General features: G+C 41.7%; 2 protein-coding genes and 1 non-coding gene across 4 annotated transcripts; 2 read left to right on the top strand and 1 right to left on the bottom strand.

The window, feature by feature from the left end:
- On the top strand, positions 1–15,213 carry klf3 (Kruppel like factor 3 (basic)). 2 transcript variants are annotated; one of them, XM_077571250.1, is made up of 6 exons: positions 1–259; positions 9,139–9,199; positions 9,595–10,138; positions 11,165–11,312; positions 13,481–13,647; positions 13,750–15,213. In XM_077571250.1, the coding sequence occupies exons 2-6, from the start codon at positions 9,158–9,160 to the stop codon at positions 13,929–13,931; spliced, it is 1,083 nt and encodes a 360-aa protein (XP_077427376.1). In that variant the 5' UTR covers positions 1–259; positions 9,139–9,157; the 3' UTR covers positions 13,932–15,213. The 2 variants fall into 2 exon arrangements, with proteins under 2 accessions (XP_077427376.1, XP_077427377.1); XM_077571251.1 differs by lacking the exon at positions 1–259 and having other exon boundaries at positions 8,385–9,199.
- Positions 15,214–15,492: 279 nt separating this feature from the next.
- trnap-agg (transfer RNA proline (anticodon AGG)) lies at positions 15,493–15,564 on the bottom strand. The gene has a single exon. It is a non-coding gene; the product is annotated as a tRNA-Pro (tRNA).
- Positions 15,565–15,969: 405 nt separating this feature from the next.
- Positions 15,970–24,610, top strand: fam114a1 (family with sequence similarity 114 member A1). Its single transcript, XM_077571542.1, has 13 exons — positions 15,970–16,113; positions 17,351–17,647; positions 18,897–18,981; positions 19,065–19,294; positions 19,451–19,585; positions 19,663–19,815; positions 19,900–20,035; positions 21,890–21,981; positions 22,574–22,765; positions 22,854–22,999; positions 23,643–23,715; positions 23,806–23,859; positions 24,020–24,610. The coding sequence occupies exons 1-13, from the start codon at positions 16,015–16,017 to the stop codon at positions 24,143–24,145; spliced, it is 1,818 nt and encodes a 605-aa protein (XP_077427668.1). The 5' UTR covers positions 15,970–16,014; the 3' UTR covers positions 24,146–24,610.
- Positions 24,611–24,674: the final 64 nt, after the last annotated feature.

Here is a 24,674-nt window from a genome sequence, read left to right on the forward strand (position 1 = left end):
AGTGTGGATCATGTGACAGCAGCAGTTTCTATACGACATCCCGAAGATACGCACAGAGACAGACACACAATAAGTTAGTGGGTTTTGTAAATTAGGCAAATTGCCGCCCGCGAAGCGTTTAGGCATCCCCGAGTGGAGTTGACCGGCTTGTTCTCATGTCAGTGACGCCGAAGCAAGAACACTTTGCGGCGGACTAAAGCGGAGAAAGTAGTTCCAAGTTGTCGTCCAGCAAGTAGACGGCTCCTGCTTCATCTGAAAGGTGAGTTAGAGTTGCAGCATCGTGTTCATTAAATAACAACATAAACAAACAAAAAAGAGGTTGACTGCGTCAATATGTTGTTTTGGCTCCGTGTCGCAGTTTGAAGGACGTCTTGTGTCGTATTGAATAGAATTGAAGCAATATATTGGTTTGAGGGAGGCATGGCACTGCTAAATAGGTCTCGTTTAAAAAAATTAAATTAAAAAAAACCTTATATTTTGTAGTGTTCGTGTGTTTCTTTTGGACTTTCTGAATTGATAGTCGTTGGGATCTTGTGTCCAAAGGGTTTTGGTTCGATTCCCGGCATGTAGCATGTGTGCGTTTGTCCCAAATGTGATAAGTGGTTACAGATGCGTCATGTGACCAAAGGGTCGCAGGTTTGACTCCTCTCTTACCATGTGGTGTCATAAATCTTATTGCTTCTTATGGGACGTTTTGTCACGGATTTCAAATCTTCTGTTTGTGGTTAAGTGGTTGTTCACGCGCACAAGGGATTAAGGGTCCTAAATTCGATTCCCAGGATGTAGGTTACCTGTTACTTTTTTAAAGTTAGTTGAGTATTTGATTACATTTATCCAGAAATTATTTTAAATTTTAACAAGGACAATTAGTTGTTATTATTTTATACCCCCCAAAAAATCACTTTCATTTGTCATGTAGTTAAAAGTCAAATTTATTGTGTATACCTGGGCCATGTGATTTTGTGTGTGATATATTAATTCTGATGTATTTTTATATAAGTTTAGATTTTAATGACAACGTGGGTATAACTGCACCATGTGACTAAAGGATTCCAATATATCAATTCACCATATATCTGGGCAGATGCTAGTGGTAGTCAGGTAGCCTACAAGTGGCTCCAACTGTGTCCTGCAACTAAAAGTTTCCAGGTTCGATCCCTTACATTCACACCAAGGCACCAATTGCTCCGAGTGTCACTCTATTATGTCACATAGAGTGAATATGATACCAAAGCGAGGACTGAGTGGAGGTGCACGATGTGACAGCCGAGCCCACGGTGTGAGGTGACAGGTGTGTGAGTCGCACCTGAAGCCCTGCCCCCCCCCCCCCCCCAGTGAGGCCCGTCCCTCCATCCCCTCGCCGTGTGTCTCTCCGCGTTTCCTGTGCTTTGTTTCAAGGCTGAGGCTTGCGTCACACATTCCTCTTGGCATATGAAGCCCTCATCCTGTTTAGAGGCCAACGAGCAAGAAGTGAGGGAGGAGAGAGGGATGAGGACGTGGGGGGGGCGGATGAGTGGAACGTGTGGTGGGGGGTAACCTCAGCCTCTTTGTCTGACTGACTTCATGGTCCTTTGTGAGCTCTGGTGGAGCTTTAAGGAAAGTTATTTATGATTATTTGGACACCAGTTTGTCTCAAGGGCCACCCCCCACACATACACAAACACGTACACGCCCCCGATATCCCACCCACCCCTGCGCCTCTTTCCCTGAATCAACATGCTGATGTTATCTGGTGGAACAAAATGCGTAAGAGCACACAAACACACACACACACACACTGCTCAAAGGGCACGTCTTGTCGAATATAAGAGCTACACATTAATCTAGTGGCTGCTGAATATTTGGTCATCCCCAGTGAAGAAGACGAGGAAGTGAGCACACACAGACGGCCCGTAAAATGAAACGCGCACAGGCTGTTACACAACCCCTGCGTCTCAACCACCGGATCTGTCTCTTCCCGCCTCCTACAAACACACACACATTTCCACACACACGCACACACACCACCTCCCCTTGTTTGAGGTTCATTGAAGTTTTGTCATATTTGCTTCCTCGTTTCTTCCAGTTTGACATAGTTTAGGTCAGAGTGTCTGTTTTCTGTTTTTCTTCCATTCCCCTTCTCCTATTATTTAGGTAGGGAGGTGAAGTGTTTTTTTTTGTAGGGGGGGCAGTGAGACAGGAAACCGCAGGCCCCCAGCAGCAGCCCCCCTCCGCCTCCCTCCCCTTGTTCCCTTTTCTTTCTCTGGCTTGGCTCTCTTCTTTCGAGCCCCCGACCCATCACGCCGTGTGGAAATAATAACAGTGCGAGGGCTTCCGCTGCTCTCTGGAAAGCTTCACCTCTCTGCCGAGTGCACGACTTGAAGATGTGTCAGCGTATGTCAGCTGCGGCATGTCTTTCAGTGTGTGTGTGTGTGTGTGTGTGTGTAATGATAGATTTTGGTTCATCTTTCCTGACTGATGGCCCCCTCGTGTCTGGCTCTCCAGAGACCCTCGTTCTGCAAGAGTGGGGCCCCGTGTTGGTGTGAGTCAGAGCACGCGAGGGGTGATGAGGGGGTTCATAAGGTGATCATAATAAAGATGGAGAAGAAGTTCATCGGCGGATGTTGAGATCATCTATTGGAGTTTCTTGAAGTAGTTTTATGCTGAAGCCAGATTTAAAAAAGAAATAAGTCTAGTTTGTTTGCGTATCAGTGGCGTCCATAGTTTTAAAAATAGTTCTAGTGAACTTTTTATTTTATTTTATTTTTTTACTTACCGTTACTATGTATGTGCTGAAAACTGTCATCCATTAAATGTTTTTGTTTGGACATGCAGAAGTATGTCACAGTCATTGTCAGTCACTTAATGGCTGAGCACAGCACTCTAGTAGCCACAAGACAAGACTTTCGCATCAGTTTGCTGATTAAAAAAATTAGCATTTTGCCATTTGCACCTCTACTGAATATCAAAACTAAGAATCAAATGCTGTGACAACCATCGAAAGAAAGACAAAGAGCCACCCAAAAAGTTTTGCTAGGCTCACGTCGCCTACCGTGGGTCGTCGAAGGTCGAGGGAGGCTCTGGTTTACTTACGCAGAAGCCGCTATAGCTAGCAGCAGCTGGCTACTAGTATGCCTAAACACGTTGTGGAGACACTCATAAGTCAGTAATCGTTGGCTGTGTGACGGCGAAGAAGAAACATTTTTTGACCTTGTCATACTTATGAAGGGATGACAAGAAAAGACGGAGTAGTCATGCTAAATGCTTAGACAACCTCATTGACACGGCTAGCGCGTTTAATACCGCAATTGAGAGCTTGGGTGGAGAACGTTCAACTTTGAACAGGCAAATTAATAAGTGTCGGAATTCTGGAAAGAAAATCATACTTGCTATACTGAATTGGAAATGAATTAACTCCGTCACAGTGTACTGACAGCCAGGAGGAATGAACTATATAGCTTTGATAATGTAGCTAGTTAGCCAAGTTAACAACACAACAAACGGTCACCAAATTGACTAGCTAGTAGTTCAAACATTTTCTTTATTCTGTTGAAGCAAAAGGCGGAGCTTCTTCGCTGCTCGAAGCTGGTCTGGTCTTACTCGGCAAACAAGATACAAGCCATGCTAATTTTTAAGCTAACCAAAGATTGACACGGCTAGCGCGGTTAACACCAGAATTGAGTGCTTGGGTGATTGAGTACACTTTTCACAGACATCTGGCAGGAACTGCAAAAAAAAGCGGCGTGCATCCAACTAGGCACAGAAATATAACAAGAAAATTAAAAGAAAAAATCTGGACTGTGGGGAGAAAATCTACTCACTAAACTGAACCAGAAACCGGAAATCATGTACGCTATGCCCTTTGTCGCCCCCGAGGAGTGGACTTTAAGATATTTATCTATCAGTAATGTTATTTGTTTGATTTCACAATAGAGTCCTGAGTTTTTATGTTCTCAGGATTATCAGGAAAATCAAGTTTGCTGCTATACACAATGCGAATTTAAGAAATAAAAACGGTTGATTCCACAAGGTTAGAAAGTTGCTTCTCAAATGAAGTAATGGATTCGCTCTATTCATCGTCCTCTCAGTTTTGGGCTGGTTTGTGTGAGCTTTTATTTCAAAATTGTATCATGGGAAACCGTTTCAACAGTTGAGACGCTAACAAACAACAATAGCGAAGGAGAACGGTGCCAAAATATGTTTAAAAGACAGTTTCATGTTTGTATTTGTACAAAGTAACTCGCCAACTACTGGCTTCTGTTTTTCAATTCTTGTGAACGGCAATCATTTTGGCAACACTTTTGTGTGTGTGTGTGTGTGAAGTCAAAAAACATATTTACTCGCTTGTAGTCACATAAAACATAAAAGTTCAACAACATGGGGGAGTAAATAAAAAAAAGACTCCAATATTAGATCACCACCTTTTATGAGTCATGCAGTTAGCATCCTAATCAGTCAGTGCTAATCAATCCCATCCCTTAAGGGTGAGTGTGTGTGTGTGTGTGTGTGGGGGGGGGGGGTGTAAAGTAGGAATGAGCTCAGAGTGGAAATGAGTCCGTAAAGACTGAGAAGACCAAAAAGAATGTGGAGAAATGTGAGTTGTGGCGTGTTTCTTGGACAAAGCCGTCGTCTGGAGGTTTGTGCGCTCTCTGGTGATCTCATCATCTCCAGCAGTTTTGCCATTAGAGCGTGCGTGCGCAAGCCCCCTGTGTGTGTGTGTGTGTGTGTGTGAGTGTGCGTCTATGTCTGTGTGTGTGCACACGTATGAGCATGTGTCCATGTCTGTTATAATTTAGGCCTTTAGTGATTTAATGTGTGTATTCTGTTGAGCAAGCAGAAACGTGCTGTGTGGTTGTGTGCATGCGTGTGTGTGTGTGTGTGCGTGTGCGTGTCCGTGTGTGCGTGTGCGTGTGTCTGTGTGTGCGTGTGGTTAAGTCAGTAGCCAGGGCCTCCAAGCCACAATATTTTCCCCCCTCAGTCATGTTGTTCTTTATCATTCATGGAGTTGAGAGGAGGGGATAGCGTGCGGTGCCGATAAATGGGAAGCGAGCGGGCCGCGGAGGGCTGTCCAAGACGACGACGACATGTTCGGGGATAGTCGAGGTTAAAGTGGGAGGCGTCTCGCCAGGTTGAGCACACAGTAGCTCCACTGACCTAAAAGGACAATATTTGCCCAACACACTCCACATGCACAAACACAAACCCACACATGAAGAGTGCCCGGGTAGGCTAGTTTTATTGACAAAGTAGGTGCAGCACACACTGACTCGCACCTCAAATAAGTGTGCGTGCGTGTGTTGTGTAATTTCCAGTAGGTCAATTTGAGCCGATATTAAAAGAAAGAAAAAAACGTTTTTTACAATGCATGTCAATAAAAGTAGGTCATCCGACCAAATTAGGCACCCATGTACTAAATCATGATTACTCATTTAAAGAGCTGAATCACAAATAATGCTGTTTTGTTGACATTGTCAAAGAGGCGTCCATTTTGAAGATGTTGATTATTGTGGTTGTAGCTTGTTGTTTGTTTACTGTGAGCAAAGTGTGCTAAATGTGTGGTAGCAATTTCTTGGTTGACCTTTTGTCTCTTTACATGGTGTTTCCATGGTACTAGGGCTGTTACTATTAAATGTTTTTAGAATTGGTTATTCTATAGATTATTCCATCGATTAATTGGATACAATTTTACTTTGGATTGAAGTGTATTACAAGACCTTTTTTTTTTTTAATGACTAATTACTGTTGAGTCAGTCACATCAGAGGATTGACCGATAGGATGATTATCGGCATCTGCATTTTTAAAAATCTGATAAAAGGTCAATCTAAAACCTTTTTAATCTCAGGGAACTATTTATTAAAATTTTTAGTTAACTTTATAAGAGATGCTGCTGACCCTAGGAACCTTCTTTTTGTTCGACATTAAAACAAAGATATGGGGAAGTTTAAGATTTCAGGTATTTTTAAATTTTGAGAAAAAATATTTACTGTAGAAAACTGTAGAGAGCTACGGTATTTACTTGCTTAAGTTTTCACTTAACTTTTTAAGACGTACCGAAAACCTTGGGAGCACCCGTGTCTAAGAGTTAAAAAAAAAAAAAACTTTTACATTTTGAAAAGTCTGAAAAAATTTTCAATAAACACGCTTTAAGACATTACAACAAAGTCAAGATCGGCATTTGTATTTAAAACATTTTTGACACCAATACCCCCCCCCCCCCCACCACCACCACCACCACCGCCACCTCCTCCCCCCACCTCATAATTACTGAATACGAATATCGGCTCCAAATATGGGTTAGCACTAGCAGCCTCCTTGACGACTAATAGTCTGTATCTTCACTGAAAAAACGATTTCAAATCAAACAATGGCTCTAAATAATTTCCCGAGCACTGAAATAGTTGTCAATTAACTTGATAATCCATTAGTTGTGGAATAATCGACCATTTTTGACACGTCGATATGTGACCTTGATTAGATTTACCTTTATTGTCATTGTGCCAAAAAGTAACCATGAAATTGGTGTGGGCTCTCCCACCCTCAAACAAGAACCGAATATCGGATTCCCACTTGATGTTCAAATCTTGCTGCTCGTGCGACTGTTTGTTATTCTGTAATCTTTCCTGGCTGACGGTCACTTTCACTAAATGTTGCATCTTTCAAAATGTCGCATGTATTGTATTGGTCACTTCCTGTTTCAGATTATTCCGTCTGTGATACATCCTTAGAGAAAAGGTTGTCTCATCATAAAGCAATCTACGTCGTGTCCACTTTCTTGAAGATAATCTAATTGATAAAAGTACAGCTTTATTATGGTTGGACCTGAAGACTCTTAACTAAATAATATAATCTAAACATTCTATCTGCGTGTGGCCTCGCATCTATCACTGTCAATTTGTTCTGTGTGTTGCATGTTCCGACAAGAAGATTGAACCCTCCGAGCATGAATCAACATTTGAGGACGTGAAATTTGAGGGGAAATGTTTGACGACTGTCTGTGTCTTTCGAGGAGTTTCAGGAATGCGGAGCACTTGAGAGGGATTTTGTTTTTGTCACCGTTAATTTTATCTATTTAATTTTTAGAACAGCTTGACACACTATGGCATTCGGAAGGAAAATACCTCCGGGCCATTAGGTCCAATACCAGTGACACACTTTGACAACATTTCTCAAAAGTCTTCCCAGAAGTGTGCAATTTTTTAGAGCGCGCTTTCCCCTCATTTCACTTTGTGAAGGGGATGTTTGAAAGTGTCCCAATATTTAAGTCTGTAGTTGTAGAAAATGATTCAGGCAGTCATTGTGTTCAAATCACACTCTTGTCCAAACAGTTGGAAGCTGTTAAAGAAAAAAAAAAAAATGTCGCCACATATGCTGCGAAACGTCTGTTTGTGCCCTTTCTGCCACCTGATTGGCAGCCACGATAGAACAAGCGCTTGACCTCCAGTTGAACCACAAGCACAATACAAACCCGCTTTACAACGTAGACGCACGCACACGGGCCACACCTGACTGCTCGCTCTTTGTTTCTCCGGAGCCGCGCGATGGGTGAGGCCTCTTTCGTCATGTTCGCACCCTTCCTGACCCAGCCAGGAAATCGTCCTGCTCTCCCATTGGTCGGTCCGCCATCTGGACTCCCAGCGTGTGTGTTTGTGCGCGTCTGTTTAGGACGAGCTCAAGGGCCCATTTGTTAATAATTAAAGGCTAACTTGTCTCCCGACTGTGGACTTTGATCCGCTAACACACACACATGACTCATTTAAGGTACATTCTCGGTGCTATGTTAACCTAAAGGCACAAACATACTTATTTAGGAATAGTTGTGGTTGCACCTGGTGTGTGCATGAATATTCTCCTGGTTAGCTCGCTGCGCTTCATGATACTGTGGTGTGATTTACTGCAATTGATTACAATAGATGAGATGTAGGTGGAGCAAACCAGGAAAGGATCTGGTGTTTATTAGTGAGTAGAGTTATCGTAAACATTTTCAGAGGATGTGTACTCAGGCAAGGTAAAAAACAAGAGCCAATAAATGACAGAATCTACAAAAAGCTATATACTATACTAGGTTTTGTTGTCAATGTTCACATAGCCTAGTAGTCATTGCTGTTTGGTGCATTAAATGAGTATTTCTATGGATGTTTGAGATTCGACTTTCTTTTGCCTCTCAGCGTAGTTATTGATCGTTGAATGCAAGCACTTTGCGAAGCCTTGTTTATAAAACGGAAAATCGAAGTTTCCGGACGCTTGGAGTGAAGCAGTGCGTGGTCGGAGCGTATTTCGTCAGATAAGTAGACTTAGAAAGAAAAAAAAAGCTCGGGTAAAATTTTCTGCCTCAAAGCTCCAACTGCAACCATGTTCGGGCCTTTCACTTTTATACACTGACTTTTTTAATTATTCTGTTAATGCACCATCTAGTGGCCAAACGGAAGATTGTATTTGTCTGCTTGGAAAACCCCCAACAACTTAATAGTTATTGTGCTTTTATTGGACAATACTATAATCATATTGAGTTTTCCCCAAAACACAGGAGAAGAAGTTCTGAATTTCCTAAAATGCAATTGGGCTGTAATTATTCCAAAATGTACCCTGCCATTCGATTTTAGGTGTTTATCACGTAACCAGTAGAGGGCAGTCATCCACTAAACATGCCCAGAAGAAGACAGGAACAGGAAGTTATTGACCACACGTAGCTAACAGCTAGCTCTAGCCTTGTTTAGTCATTGAATATTGTTGAAGCATCATCTATAAGTGACCTTTAAGACACTATTACATACATAATGTCGATATAATGATATACTGTGTGAATTAAATGGTAGTTAGTGTTTGTTAGTGGTAATCGCTAGCGCGCTAATTGCGATTGCTAACCGTTTAGCATAGGCTAGTTTTGTTGGTGTTTAATGCATATGTATAGAATATAATAAATTATGATTACTTATATCCACTCAATTCAATTTATGTCAAATCTTAGTGGATTAACAAACAAAAAACATAAAGGGGGAGGCGGGTTGTGATTATTAAATGCAATAATCAATTTTTAAAAGATTCGATGGTGACAGCACTACAATATAACTGGTTTAAGACATGATATATTTTTGATTATCTTTATTGAAACGTACTTTAAGAGTGTCTTAATGACCGTGTGTGTGTTTTGTGCTTTGCAGGATCTCAGCCATTGCAGCCATGTTGATGTATGATTACCCTCTGAAGACAGACATGGAGACGGTAAGTCACGTATGTGTTTGTACGTTGTGTGCGCGCTCGCATCATGCCTGAGCATGTTTTTGATGTCATGCAGTAGCCTGCACATAGCGACCCGCACTCATGCTACGTGTCTAGACAGCCCCGTTCCCACATTCCGACTCTTCCTGGACAAACAGACTGCAGTACAGTGGACATTTGCATACAATGGTCACGCACGCCGTCATACAGCAGGCTAATCAACACACGCTTCTGACAGACATTCCCAAGCAAAGCTGCGCTGACATTTCTTGGCTGCTGTAGTTGTTTGTGAGGTAGAAGCTTGTTTTCGCCAGTATTCCATGTAGAGCGGAAATTCAACTCTGCTCTTTTGTTCCCTTTTTCCCTTCTCCTGCATCCTCACCTCCTCTCTTTCACAGTCATTCTACTCATCGCTAGTGAAAACCCCGGAGCCGTACGGAGTCATCTTCTCCCATCCGGCCCACCTCTACCACAGCCACATGCAGGCCCTCGCCCAGTCCCACGCCGCCGGCAACCCGTCGCACACCCAGCTGGAGCCTGTGGATCTGTCTCTGAGCAAGCGCCCGTCCTCCTCCGCCACCTCCTCGTCGTCCTCCCCTCACTGCTCGTCCGCCTCCTCCCCGGCCTCGTCACGCAGCACCCCGCCATCCCCTTTTAGCACCGCCAGCCGCGCCTCCCCGCGCTGCTCCCCTCAGCTGAGCCAGCGGCACTCGTCGCCACCCGCCACCTCGCTATCGTACCCTACCATGGTGGCTCCTCTGATGGGCGCAGGCTCGGGCGTCATCCAGAGCTCGGGCGTTATGGTGTCGCCAGTCATGGTGCCTCTGTCCGTCCTGTACCCCTCCCCTCTCCACTTGCACCAGCCCATAATGGTGAGCCCACCTGTTACAGCGGACGAGGACCATCATCACCATCATCATCGAAGCAGAGAGCACAAGACAGGTGAGCTCTCGTTACTTCAGCACACTCCATAACAAAATGCACACGTTCAGATTTTTTTTCATTTGTTTTCTGTTATTCTCACTACAACATTTTCACTCATATACAGTATATAGTTGATTCACATAAATTGTGTTGGACACACTCCAAAATCAACTAGCAAGTAGCCTATACGCATTTAAAAGTTATGAAAAATTAGCGCATGCTAACTTCCTTAGCATGAGCCAAATAGCAAAGTACTCCTAGGTTACATTAATTCTCCTTTGTTACCCAAATTTATTACATGACAAAAAATGAGGTTGTAGTTTAAAGTTATCAGAATGACTTCCCTACTTAATGAACTTAAGTAAAAAGAGATCTGCTATTACAAGATGGAGTACACCTCGATTGACACTAATATATGACCCTCAGCACAAAACCGATGGGAAGTCGCACAGCCGTCTTTTGCGCTACGACCCAAAAAACATTGACAACGTGCGAATGATCGATTTTCAGATTAAGTAAAGATCACTTCCCAGTTGGAATTGTTGTGAATTTATTTCCTTAAAAAAGGGTTGTAAAGGTCACGTTATTGGAAGTTATTTATCAGCGAAAATTGGAGTGTTAAAATTGCGGGGTTCAATTTAGTGTGTAGTGTAAAATCAACACTAACCAGTGTTAACCAGTGTTACATTTCAACTTGTTGTTTTAACTATGCTTTTTGCCGACCAATATAGACACTTTTCAAGTGTTAAATTTAACTCTATAGGTGTTGAATTAACACTGCCGATTTTGCTGCGCGCTAGTGTGTTTTTTGATCATCTTCATTCTCCAGCTACTTAATTCCTGATCTTTAAATTGACATCTTCGCCACATATTACCCAATTTCCACGCTCTACACATCATTGGAAAGCATTTTTGATGCCCTTTCAGAAAATGTATATATATATATATCGATTTCTTAAATTTGATCCAAGTCATGTCTTTTGTTCACATGCAGCATGTCTTAAACCATGACGAGCAGCTCACAAAAACTTTGTTTCCGCTCAGTTCATTCCACAAAGTCATTGGACGGGCGAGGCGAAGTCCACGACGTGCACAAGTTCATCAAAAGCGAGCCTCGTCCTGAGCTCATTCACGAGCACCACAGCAGCCACGACATCAAGCCGTCGGTCATCAGGATATCGCACGAATACGAGTAAGTTTGACATATGTGCATGTCACGCTGAATTGTTTGACCTGTCGTCTTGGTGCCAAGGAATCATGTTGAAGTGAATTCAGGAGCTTCATTTAGACAAAAGTACAGTCGCACTGTGCTGCCATCTTTTGTGGATTTTTGCTGTTTGCGGCAGTGGATCGGTCCCGATCTTTTGTCGATAGGGGGGGTTTCGCATCTCAAACTAAATCTGCTCAAATTATGATTATGATTATGATACAGTCATATTGTACATGAAAAAAAAGTTTATTCTTGAAATAATTGTGAATGTGTACCGGAGATACATTCGATAGCATCTCCATTCCAAATTCCTTCACTACACCGTTTATTCTTTTATTTCCAGTCGTCTGTGTCCTTTGGTACGAGTCTCCATGCGACCAGGCGGCCTTACAAGTTTACATCAGCCATCCGAATCCTGTCGCCGCCACTCTTCCACTTCCTGTTCTCTCTTTCATAACCACCCCCCTCCTTTTCGCTTCCTGTGTTTCTTTAGCGCTCGTCGTCTGGCATCTGCAGCTCCCGCATCTATTCTGCTCCTCCTATCCCTCATCTCTTCTTATTGCTCGGCCTTTCATCCTCCATTTCACGGACAAGCGTCGTCAGGTAGTCGCTGGCGGAGTTTTCAAGTCGTTGTCAGTGTGCCAAGTGTGGCTTTTGGGTGTGTCCAGCGCTGTCATCGCCTCTCAAAAAGTCATTCAAGCATAGTCAACACTGCATCGCCTGTACGTGAAATATAGGTCATGCTGGATCGCCGCTGTGAACCCAGGATGGGTCGTCGTGTGTGTGTGTGTGCGCGCGCTTGCGTGCGTGCGTGCGTGCGTGCGTGTGTGCGCGACTGCACATTCCTTTGCAGCGGACCGATGTGAAAGATTCATATTTCAACACCCTGCGTCTGCTTTTAACTGCCACTTTATCACACCGTTGTACGCGCATGCACGTACGTGCACACACACAAGTTTGTTTTACTATCTTTGTGGGGCCATCTCATTGACATAATGCATTTCCTAGCCCCTTCCCCTAACCCCAACCATCAAAAATTATTGCCTACCCCCATTCCTTACCATAACCCAATTCAAACCTAAACTATAAAACCAAGTCTTGACCCTCAAAAAGAGGTCTAAACTTGTGGGGCCCAGAAAAATGGCCCCACAACTCTGTGAAATACCGATATATTGGCTCCACTATGTCGCGAAAACACACACACATACACACATGAGTGTTAGTGTAGAGAGATGACTTCTTTTCTTATAAGGCAATCCAAAAGCAGATGTTTTCTTCTATTGTGATCAATGTGAGTAGCACATGCTATATGAACGTCCTATTTTCAAAGGCCTTTACTTTGAATAATTTCCTGTAAATGGTTGCAATACACTGGGGGTCAAGGTCAAACACCCTAAAGGTGGAGCAATTTGTGGAAAATGATGAAATTATTCAAATGTTAAGTTCAGTGTGCAACGTAAGTTAGATGTGAGCAAATTTAATGAGACTCAAAATATTATTTTTCAGTACTTTTGATTTGAATGACTACTGTATAGTAACTCAGATTTCAAATGGGTGGAAGAGTTTTTGTAATTCATAACATGTTGTTTTATTGTGTGGTTTTATGAGTCAAACTTTAATAATGAGGAAACTCAACCATATTTATTTACCCACGCAATGGCCTCAAAATGTACTTAAAGGTATGTAGTGTGTAGATGATTAAAACACAAATCCATAGAAAAATAGCTTCAAATCTTCAACTAGTATTTTCTTTTGTAATATTCTGAAATTAAAGTGGGGAAAAAAAGAGGGAGACTTCATTAATTATAGGCCGTTGTGTTCTATAATCACGGTCTATTATGTCAAAATAAAAGCTCATTAGTCAACTAATGTAGTGGACTTCTGCACAGCACACAACTATTTTTAAACTGTTCATAGACGAAAGGTGATAAAACAAAACCAAAAGGTGTGGTGGACTGGAAAAAGCGGGAGGGTGTTTTTTTTTTGCTTTTTGTTTTTTTCTCCTGACAGGCAGACGTTATCTTGCTGCCAAATAACAGTTCACTTGTGTGATTTCAACACCTCGCAAATCAGGCCGCTGTTACACTGACGCGACACTGACGCCCCCTGCTGGTTGAATCTCTAACATGATCCAATCTCTTCTTACTTAGGGGCAACAACCCGTCAGTTATCGTCCATTCAGCCACTCAACATCCTCTCCCCGCCGACTCTCCAGACTCGCTGAAGAAGAGAAGAATCCACCGCTGCGATTTCTCCGGTTGCAACAAAATCTACACCAAGAGTTCGCACCTCAAAGCGCACCGCAGGACGCACACGGGTAAAGATGCTCAGATTGCGCCCGCTTGTGTTGCGACACTGTACAAGCCTTTTTTTTTTCCTTCTTCCCTTGAACCGTGAATGTGTTTGTGCGCTCATGCAGGTGAGAAACCGTACAAGTGCATGTGGGAGGGCTGCACGTGGAAGTTTGCCCGGTCCGACGAGCTGACACGACACTTCCGCAAGCACACGGGAGTCAAACCATTCCAGTGTCCCGACTGCGAGCGCAGCTTTTCCCGCTCCGACCACCTGGCCTTGCACAAGAAGCGCCACCTGCTGGTGTGAAACTGAACCTGGTGCTGGATGCAACGTTGGACTGTACCACTTGGACTTTGGGGGGGGAGTGGGGTATAAATATTGGACTCCAATGTGTGGATTGGGGCAAGCTTTGATGTTTTCACTTCTTTAACCTGAATATGAGCTGGTATCCTACTCAGACAAACCTCGGAATCATTCACCGCATGTTGCCATCATAATTTGGGGGAATCCAAATATTTTCTCTATCGAAAGGGATTGCAACATCTCAGCTGGTTTGAGAGTGCTCCCCCTTGTGGCCTTACAAAACACACACATGTGAAAAAAGCTGTTTTAGTGCCATCGAGGGTCGATGAAATGTGACGTTTTCCACATTGTATCACGTCACAACTACTCGACGGCAATGTGGCGAACTCGCCTAATGCTAGCCTCCAAATTGAAACAGCACACACCTCATCCGCTTCTTAACGATGCGTTCTTATGTGCACACTTAATGGAACACAATGCAGGAAAAATGCACTTACTGAAATCTGGCTTGGAAATTATTTTTTGTTTTTATTCAGAAATGCGACAGTTGCTGCACTTGGGGCATTATTGTTTCTGTGAGGATATTGAGTGCAGCAAAATGTCTCATTTCTTGTATTCAATATAATGATATAAATGCTTTTTATTATCTTGAGACACTTTTATTTGGGAAAATGTCAAGGAACTGAACAGGACTTGTTTGCTTTCAATATTTCAATCTCCCAACATAATTGCAATCAAATTTCTCTTATTTCGCTATCTCCTCTTTACAGCCTCCCGAGAACAAAGAGATAAACAAGTTGTGTGTGTGTGTGCGCGTGTGTGTGTGTTCAGGTCTCCATGCAGTGTGCACTTTATAGGTAAAATTCAAAACAGCATTCCCAAAGGCATACATTTATCCACTCATAAACTAAACATACTCGAATGTAGCGGCTCAACAGATCAGCATTTTTTAATTTTTGCTTGTAAAGGTATTTGTGTGTCTGCAAATATAAGTTGTAATATATATTATATTCATATATATTTGATAATTGTTAGACTGAAAGGGCAATTACAGGTTTTTATTAAGCATGATTTTGATACGCAAGTTGTAATAATGAAAAAAAATTACACATTTCTGCAATGTTGTGTCTATCATGATCTTTATATCCTTTTAATCTAAATTGGTAATTCAAAGGGAATGTGTTGAACTGTGAACATAACTGTACAGATCTTTCTGCAATTTTGCATTACTTTCAAAACAAAATATTCATACCACTTAATAAACTTATTGATACTATTTTCAGAACTGTGGGCTTTCTGTGTTTATTTGCTCTGCAGTACCACAAAAACATTGAATCAAGTTATTCACATGGAATCAATATCTGAGAAGTTTTGAGAATCACAAATTATCAACTAGTTATAATCGTGTTGTATCTTTGTGCATTATTGTTGATTGGCGGAATTAGTTTTGTGTAGCAACAGTAGTAGTAGTGAATTTGAATGTTAGTATGAGAAGCTATTTATCAGTTAACTTTGTAGTTAAAGAGAGTTTAGAGATCTATTAAAAGTGAAATGATAAAAGAGCGGGCTCGTCCGGGATTTGAACCCGGGACCTCTCGCACCCTAAGCGAGAATCATACCCCTAGACCAACGAGCCACGTGCCTATGTAATTTACATATTTTTGTAAAGCTAAGTTTGAACGGGATAGTGACTGGAAATATTTTGTTTTTAATGTAAATGTGAACCCTGTGTGTGTTATATAACGATTCTGCCTGATTTTTACTTTCCGACCAATAAACACTTTTAGTCCGCGTCATTGTCGTCATTGCCCGACGCGAATAGAAACACATAAGTAAGTAACTTTTAAACCCTTGCGTAATGTATGGGGAAAAGTGTGATCTAGGCGTTATTACTCTGAGTATGATAGTTTCATGTAGGCTATCATTTCGACAGGTTTTACTCTTCAGCAAACGCATCTTGACAGTTTTACGCATACATTCATAGACGTCTAAAATTCCGAGGAGGAGCAGTGAAACATCTTGACAGGTCCTACTCTTCGGTAATATTGTGCCGACATGGAGGAAACGATCGTTTGCGAAAGGCGCGATGAACTTTCTTGACAGTGTAGTCACTCTTCGATGTCGAGGCTCACCGGCCTGCCGACGTGGCGGGGCGGAAGAGGAGCCGCCGGCTGGTACCGAACGGGTGAGTTACGCTGTCACTTTCACAAAAACAATACAAAGTTGGCTGCTTCCATCGGTTTACACGACAATCATGTTTCAATAAACTATCTGCACTGCTGAATGCGTTTTTGGTTCGTTCATATAATCATCTGGAGAAGAATCGTCATGTTTGCAAGCGTGTGCTTAGGCTATTTGTCATTGTTTGGAAATTAACATCCACTGTGCAGCCGTGGTATGAATAGTTAATATAATTTCTGACAAGGCTTTTGCTTTGCTGTCAAACATTTAAATTGATGTTTTGGATAGTTTAAAAGATGTTGTATGCGAGTCATTGTACAGGTAATTGCGTTTCCTCCCTACGGTACTATATTTATTTTAGGCACACTGATTGATGTCTAAGACTTTTTTTTTTAATCTGATCAAACTTTCTGCACACACTAGCGAGTGTAAACAAAACAGGATGACAGAAGTGCTTTGAATATGTAATTGAATATGCATGCAGTCAGTAACCAACAGGTGGCAATGTGGTACTGTTGTTTGGTTAATGGCTACCATTCAAATCTCACAATTTCCACAAGTACAAAAAAAAAGGATATTGTAGTACTGTAGTCTCTATTGAGGGTTGTTTGTGTAGTTTTTGTGTACTTTTAGAACCGTTTTAAAATCTTTAATTGTGTTGTGTTCCTTTTACTTTTTAATTTTTCTGCATTTCCAATCGTTTTTTGTCAAGTCGTCAACTATATCAGTGTACACTTAATGTTATTTTCGTTTGATATTTTGTAAACACCTAGTTTGAGATTGAAAAGTTACTACAAGGCAACTTTTGAATATAAAATTGGCTAATTTTCACTTTTACTTTTTACATTTATATAAATGTGCACTCGGTGTGGGCGGGTGTTTAGTACATACACCTCACATTTCTGAGGGGTGGCGCTCAAATTTTGGCACATTTCTAGGGCGCCTCTTAGTCAAAGGCTCCTTCTCACCTGCAACCCTAATGAGGACTAGAAGTAAAGAAGATGGATGGATGGATTTTTAGACAGTTGTAAGCAGTAACATTTCTCCACTGGAAGCGGTGCAACCAAGAGAAATGCTACAAAATGAAGACTTAATGGATACAATTTCATTGAAGAAATACTGTAGTAGAATCTAGGTTGTAAATAAACATCAGTGCTTCTGATTATGTTTAGGCCAGCAATACTGCATAGTTTCTGTCCAAATACCAGTGTCTTTACAACAGTCATTATCTCCACTCCCAGATCACCATGTCCCAGTCTGCCCCCTCTGATGCAGAAAGCCCTCCTCCACCTGAAAAGCCCCCAATCTCTGACCCCAGCTGTGGCCACGATGTCCCTGAAGCCCCCGCAGCGCCCGCTGAAGTTCAGCAGCCTCCGCAGATCCCCGAGAGTGTCCTGCAGACCCCCGAGGGGGCAACCGAGGACACTGGAGACAAACTAACTTCGTCAGAGAGTCAACTGGAGTCTGAGGGTCAGCTGACTGAATGTGACCAATCAGTGAGCCTGGAGCCAGACGCGACGGAGGAGAAGGATGAGGAGGTTGGTCACTCATCACCAGTACCTGATGCGCCACTAAAAATACAGTACAGTTGTGCTCATAACTTTATATAACCTGCCGGAATTTTTTAATTTTGTAGCATTCTGGAAAGAATGCATGAGTGGCTAAGCAAAATATATTTACATTATTTTTTAAAGAGATTCAAATTAGGATATAAATCATTCCAAAATAGCACAATCATTAAACAAAACATTGAAATAAAGAAAAATAATGAGATCATCAGTCATATTTTAAACCAAAATTGCCAAGATTTCACATCTGCCATGTTTTGTGAATTTATAAGTACAACTGTAATTGCCTATATATGCCATAAGATGACGCCAAAGCATTTCATGAAGCTGTTCAACTCAAATCAACATAGTTCCTTGTAGAGCCGACCGATTTTAAAATATAATCTAATTGCAATTTTTTGGCTTACAATATGGTGATTAGGATTTAATATGAGATGATTTTTTTTCAAGGTCCTCATCCAATGTATTTTTTTTTAGCAAACACAAGCAAGAAATTCATCTGTGTTACAATAAATAATATGAGATTATGATTATACATAAATATTTTGGTCGATTAGGTTTATGCTTACATAAAGTGAACCATTTCTTTTTAATATAATTTAATTCACTCATTTTACTTCACGTTAACTATGAATTAATATGAAAGACTGATTTTTATCTACTACATTTAGAGTTGTTAACTTACTATAAACTCTTTAACATGCAGTTTTTTAATCATTTACTATGACAATTTCACAACATTATAACAAACAAGTGTTTCTAAATTACAATGAGAGAGTGAGACAGAGCGTGTGTGTGTGAGACACACAAAGACACACACACACACACACAGAGGGAGAAGGAGGGAGTGAGAGAGAGAGTGAGAGCATGAGAGAGACGCAGAGAGAGAGACACACAGAGAGACACACAGAAAGAGAGCGAGTCAGAGAGAGAGACAGAGAGAGAGAGACAGAGACAGAGAGAGGGAGAGAGAGACACACAGAGTAAGAGAGAGAGAGTGTGAGAGCGTGAGAAAGACACAGTGAGAGAGAGAAACAGAGAGAGGGGGGAGAGAGCGAGAGAGAGAGTGTGAGAGCATGAGAGAGAGGGAGAGAGTCAAAGAGAGAGAAAAAGAGTAAGAGAGAGAGAGAGAGAGACAGACAGACAGAGACAGAGAGATGTAAATGAAATAGATGATGAGACAATGCTACACGTCAAAATAATGTGCTCTTGCGTGCAGAGCTCAGGTCAGAAAAACGATCAAGCCTGGGGAGGTTGGGGCTCGTGGGGCAAATCCCTCCTGAGCAGCGCCACCTCCACAGTGGGTACGTCTCACACATGACCTCATCCCTCCATCTTCTGTCTCCTTTTGTGGATTTTCATCTTCTTCTCTGTGTGTGTGTAACAGGTCACAGTCTGACGTCGGTCAAGGCGAAGGCAGGAGGAGCTCTACGCCTCCACAGGACCTCCGTGGGGGAGGAGGCCAGAGAGGAAGAGGAGGAGGACACAATGGAGGAGAAGCCAGAGGGAGGAGTGGAAAATGTCCAGCTCTCAGGCCTTGAAGGGTCGACCGGTCCAAGCGCTGCCGCCTCCAACCGGGGCGTCTTCTCTGCTATCTCTAACGCTGTACAGAACACGGTGAGCAAGAAAAATTTGCCTTGACATTTTTACCGCTGCCAAGGAAGTTTTTTTTTATTTCGAACATCTATAGTCTCCTTTTTTAGTCCCCACTACTGTACTTGTATGTTTACCTAACCCAAAAAAAAAAAAAATCCTAATTTTAATGACTCTCAGGGTAAATCTGTGATCAGCGGCGGTCTGGATGCTTTGGAGTTCATCGGAAAGAAGACCATGACCGTTCTGGCCGAGAGCGATCCAGGTTTCAAAAAGACCAAGACCCTGATGCAGAAGACCGCCTCGCTGAGTCAGGTATGATCGTAAAGCTCCTCGTTCACCACCTCCCCTGGGCGTGCTTCCACATTTGTCGCCACTTTTTCTTTTTGTAGATGTTGAAGGAAGCCAAGGAGAAGGAGCGAGCACGTCTGAGCAACCAGCCCGTCAACGCACCCACGGCTCATTATGGGATTCTTTTCGATGACTACCAGGGCTTGTCCCACCTGGAGGCTCTCGAGATCCTGTCCAACGAAAGCGAGGCCAAGGTCAGCCTATAGTTTGAGAAAGAATAGCAAATATTTCATCCAGGAGAGTGCAAATGGAGAAATAAGGCCAAGTGCTGCCTGCAGGTGCAAGCGTACCTCTCCTCCCTTGAGGAAGAAGAGCTTGAGGAGGTGAAGAAGGAGCTGATTTTCATCAAGGATGTCTTCTTCAAGAGAGAGGAGGAGAAGGAAGAGGGGGCTGAGGATGAAGAGCAGGCGAAAGGTAACCCAACAATTTTTCATATTGGAAACGTATTACACAGATAACCTCTCACCTTTGTCAAATCTTTCCTAACCGTACCAGCAATTATAAAGCAATAGTAACATTTTAATTGTCAGACAAATGTAAATTATTTATTTATTGATGTTAATTATTTCCAAACTATAAAGCACGCAGTCTTAAGTGTCATGACAAGCTACATTTACTCCAATTTCAGTAGTTCAATTTCAACCCACTTGGACCGCTTAAGTTTTCTGTTTTCACTGTAGAAAGGGTTGTACAAATTAAAAAGTAGGAATGTAACGATAGCCAAACATTATAAAATGATAAATATCATAATATGAACCTCACGATACGTTAATGATCACGATCTGTGTAAATACTCACAATATTGCAAAAATGAATAAATAAATACAATGTTGAACTCATTTGCTCCCAAAAACGTATAAATATGTTCTATTTTAAATGTTTTAAGTGTCCCAAAGACGTATTTGTTAGTTTTTTGTAATGCTAGACTAGAGCATACAGAAGACTTTGATACAGCCTCTGACCTGAAGAGGTCACTTAAAGCAATGGTAGTTATTACCCAAAAACGGCCAGCATGTGGCAGCAGAGCAAAAGAGATCAACCAGGGCCATGTTGCAAAAAAAGCTTTTACTCACAGTTTTAAATAGATTTCTGAATAATGATGATAGTTAGCTATATTCTAATGTTAATTGTTGCAAAACGGAAACAGATAGAAATATACTTTTTTTTCCTGACGAAAGAAGAGACTCAAGTAGGTTCCTTTTTTTTTTTTTTTTTATAGCAATAGGACACAATATTCTGTGGGCCTTGCAAAATCAGTCAAAATCCAGTAAAACAGCCGGGAGTGAAGGGGATTGCTTCATTGAAAATGGCTGGGAGTGAATGAGTAAAAAAAACAAAAAAACAAATTGAAAAACGCAATATTGTGTTTTTGTGCATAATAACAGCAGTGACGGAGAATTAGGCCTGGCCATGTCATTGTCATGTGTTCCTATTGGCTCAGCGGCACAAAGTATCATGATCTATGTAGTTCACAATGTTGTATTCAGCTGGAGCGGGCCAAAAGTAACGGAAATGTTGACAAATATTCTCTGGTATGACTGACTTATAGGAGTGATAACCACCGCAGTGGCCAAAACATGCCTAATCAAAACTAAACCTCACTAATAAATTAGCCACCAGAGGGTGCTAAAAATGCAAAAATGGAATACAAGCGACGATATTGTGGCAATTTTAATATCGCAATATCTTGATATTGCCGTTATCGTTACATCTCTGTTCAAAAGGAGCAGTGAGAAAAAAATAATCCACACACAGAAATGAAGATAAATATGTGAGTTGGCAGAACCTGTGTTGTTTTTGAATAATGAAACAGAGTTCAACACCATTGCTGTTAAATGAGGGTGAAACCACCTGTCAAAGTTCACTATGATCAAATTATATACTACATAAAATTAATAGTCCCCACCTGGTGTAAAGTTTTTTGGTATGTTATATGTAAAACCAAAAAAGTTTTAAAGGGACTTTGATTGGCAGTATTTGAATTTGCATACTCCTATTTTTTTTTCTCCAGTTGACATCCATGCGCTATTTTAAATAATAAATCAGAAGTCACCTGTTACTCAGTACTTGATTTTTTTTTTTTTCACTAAACACGTATTTTTAATCAAGTTATTAGTTGGAGGATTTTTCTTTTATAAGTAATAATATCGTGTCATTATTTGAACCTGTAAGTTGTTGTTGCGACTATGAATTTTTGTTTTAAATATACAGCTGCGTTGAAAATGATTCAAGTGTAACTGTCTGTGTTTGTGTGTATATTTTTTGTAGAAGCTGAGGAAGTAGATGAAGAATTTATGAGTGTTCTGACTGACTTGCTGTTTGAGCTTCACATCGCTGCTACACCAGACAAACTCAATAAGGTAAAAGATGTATACAGTACAACCGCTTTTTTATTAGGGATGGGCGAGTACCGACACCAGTTATTGGTATACCAGCCTTATTTTTAGGTATTGTGTATTTGTGGATATCAGCCACCAATACTTGGGGCAAAGAAAATCTGACATTGAGTAAGTCCTCCTTAGCAATAGCTGGCAACATACTGGAAAAAAAAGAAAAAAGATTAAAATTGTGTATTTTGGTTAATCAAGTAATTATTTGATCAAATAAATAAGAATAAATGTATCAATTAATCTATTTTACTAATATTTTAGTTTTATTATTTACTATAAATCAATTAACCAGTTATTTAATAAGGTTAAGGCTGGATTAAAGCTAAAACAATAATAATAATAAATTTAAAAAAGATTCTTCATACGGTAATTTATGAGCCATCCAGGGCCTGCAGGCCACATTTTGCCCACCCTGATTGTCGATTGTTGACACGATGACAAATTGGCCGACTGTATGGAATCAATACATTTGCATCAAATGGTGCAGATGCATGTGATTAGAACGCCGCACATCAAAATGGTGGTTATGCAGAGCCGACAGCTCCTAATTGCGCAACCACAGGCTCGGATGAGCGCCCACGACTGGGTGAGCAAGGTGGAGCGGCCTGTCGCTACGGAGACAGTTGGCACGGAGACGCAGGAGCAGCCTGGAGGAGAGAAGGGAGAGGAGAAGGAGGAGGAAGAAGATGGAGCGGCTCAGGAGGAGGAGGAGGAAGAGGAGGCAAAGATGAAGCAAGAGCTCAAATCTGTGGAGGTGACGTGTCGTCAGTGTGGTTGGGCATAAATCCAATCATCAATACTCGTGATTTCATTTAGTCGGTGTCGACGTTTTTGTTCCGAAGGCTGTCTACATGTCGTCAGTGGGCAGTCTGGCCGAAGTGACAGCTCGGAGTATTGAGCAGCTCCACAAGGTGGCAGAACTCATCTTACATGGACAAGAGCAGGAGCAGGAGAAACCGGCAAGGGATCAGGCACATGTCCTCACCAGGTGTGTGTGTGTGTATGTGTGTGTGTGTGCTTATATATACTACATTGTGAGGACCAAAATATGTCTAACAGTTTGAGGACAATTTTGGGAAGTGAGGACATTTTTGTCTGGTCCTCACAACTCAAGACCTCTTTTTGAGGGTCAAGACTTGGTTTTAGAGTTTAGGTTTGAATTGGCTTATGGTTGAGGTTAGAGTCGGGAAAAGGGAGAGGCAATCATTTTTGATGGTTGGGGTTAGGGGAAGGGGCTAGGAAATGCATTATGTCTACGGGTGTCCTCACAATTATATAAGTACAAGTGTGTGTGTGTGTGTGTGTGTGTACTTATACATACTATATTGTGAGGACCAAAATATGTCTTTAACCAACAGATTGAGGACAATTTTGTGAAGTGAGGACATTTTTGGCCGGTCCTCACAACTCAAGACCTCTTTTTGAGGGTCAAGACTTGGTTTTAGAGTTTAGGTTTGAATTGGGTTATGGTTGAGGTTAGGGTAAGGAATAGAGGTAGGGAATCATTTTTGATGGTTGGGCTTAGGGGAAGGGGCTAGGAAATGCATCATATGTATGGATGTCCTCACAATTATATAAGTACAAGTGTGTGTGTGCATGTGTGACTGCTTCAACTTCCACTTTCCTGGCAGGTTGACATGCGCCATGTGTAAGGAGGTGGAGTGCTTGGCCAGAAAGTTCTCTGGCACGCTTCTCCTCGTCGGGGTAAGTTTGAGCCAGTGTGCACGATTGGACATGAAAACGGCTCCAAGAAATTCCGTGTGAATTCAACATACACACTGTTGTCATTGTCAGTGTCAGAGGAAAGCTGAGGAGCTCAGTCCGCTGGTTAACAGTGTGCTGCTGGAGGTGAGAGCTGCGCCTTTTCAACTCCACTTGCAATTCACGAATGAACCACCAGGGGGCGGCACAAACGTTTAGAACGTTGTCATATTGTACACAAGTGTTGATGGGGAATCGTCACTTGCTATTAATTGTCTGATGAAGGTCCTGGGTCTTCTGTCCTCAGGGCTCTAACAGTACCAACTACATCCAGAACGCCTTTCAACTTCTGCTGCCCGTTCTGCAGATCTCCCACATCGAGAGCCAACGCTGCACAACCTGCAAAGAACCAAAAGCACACGAGCAGCACTAACACACACACACTCATCTATTGTACAGAAAGGATAAAGAAATTCCACACTAAGTGCTTTCATCTGCGTTGTCAGAAGTTGTTTATTTATGTGTATAATACAAAGCTAACATTGACATGTTTAATGATCCACAGGCCGCCACTGTGTGTGGCTGAGCCCGCTATTGTTTGTTTTCACACGGAGGCTGCTTAATACAAAGATAATCTCCAAAAATTCTGCATAACCAAAATGTGTTGGTGTTTACATTCATATATATAAAAAAATATATATAATAAGCAGACTTGCACTCTATTGCCTTGACTGACAGAAGAGGATTTTCTTTCCTCTTCAGTATTCATAATGACTGTAAATTTTTGTTGTTGTATAACTAACCCCTCCCATATATTTCCCCAACATTCACCCTACTAGGATCCAATACAAATGGCATGTCTCCATATGAAATAAATGCTCTGAAGAGAGCTCAGGTATGTGCTCAGTTCTTTCATTCTTGTTAATGTTGTTTTTTTTACACATATTTTCATTGCCTTGTCT

This window comes from Vanacampus margaritifer, chromosome 7 (assembly GCF_051991255.1).
Source record: "Vanacampus margaritifer isolate UIUO_Vmar chromosome 7, RoL_Vmar_1.0, whole genome shotgun sequence".
Taxonomy (NCBI): domain Eukaryota; kingdom Metazoa; phylum Chordata; class Actinopteri; order Syngnathiformes; family Syngnathidae; genus Vanacampus; species Vanacampus margaritifer.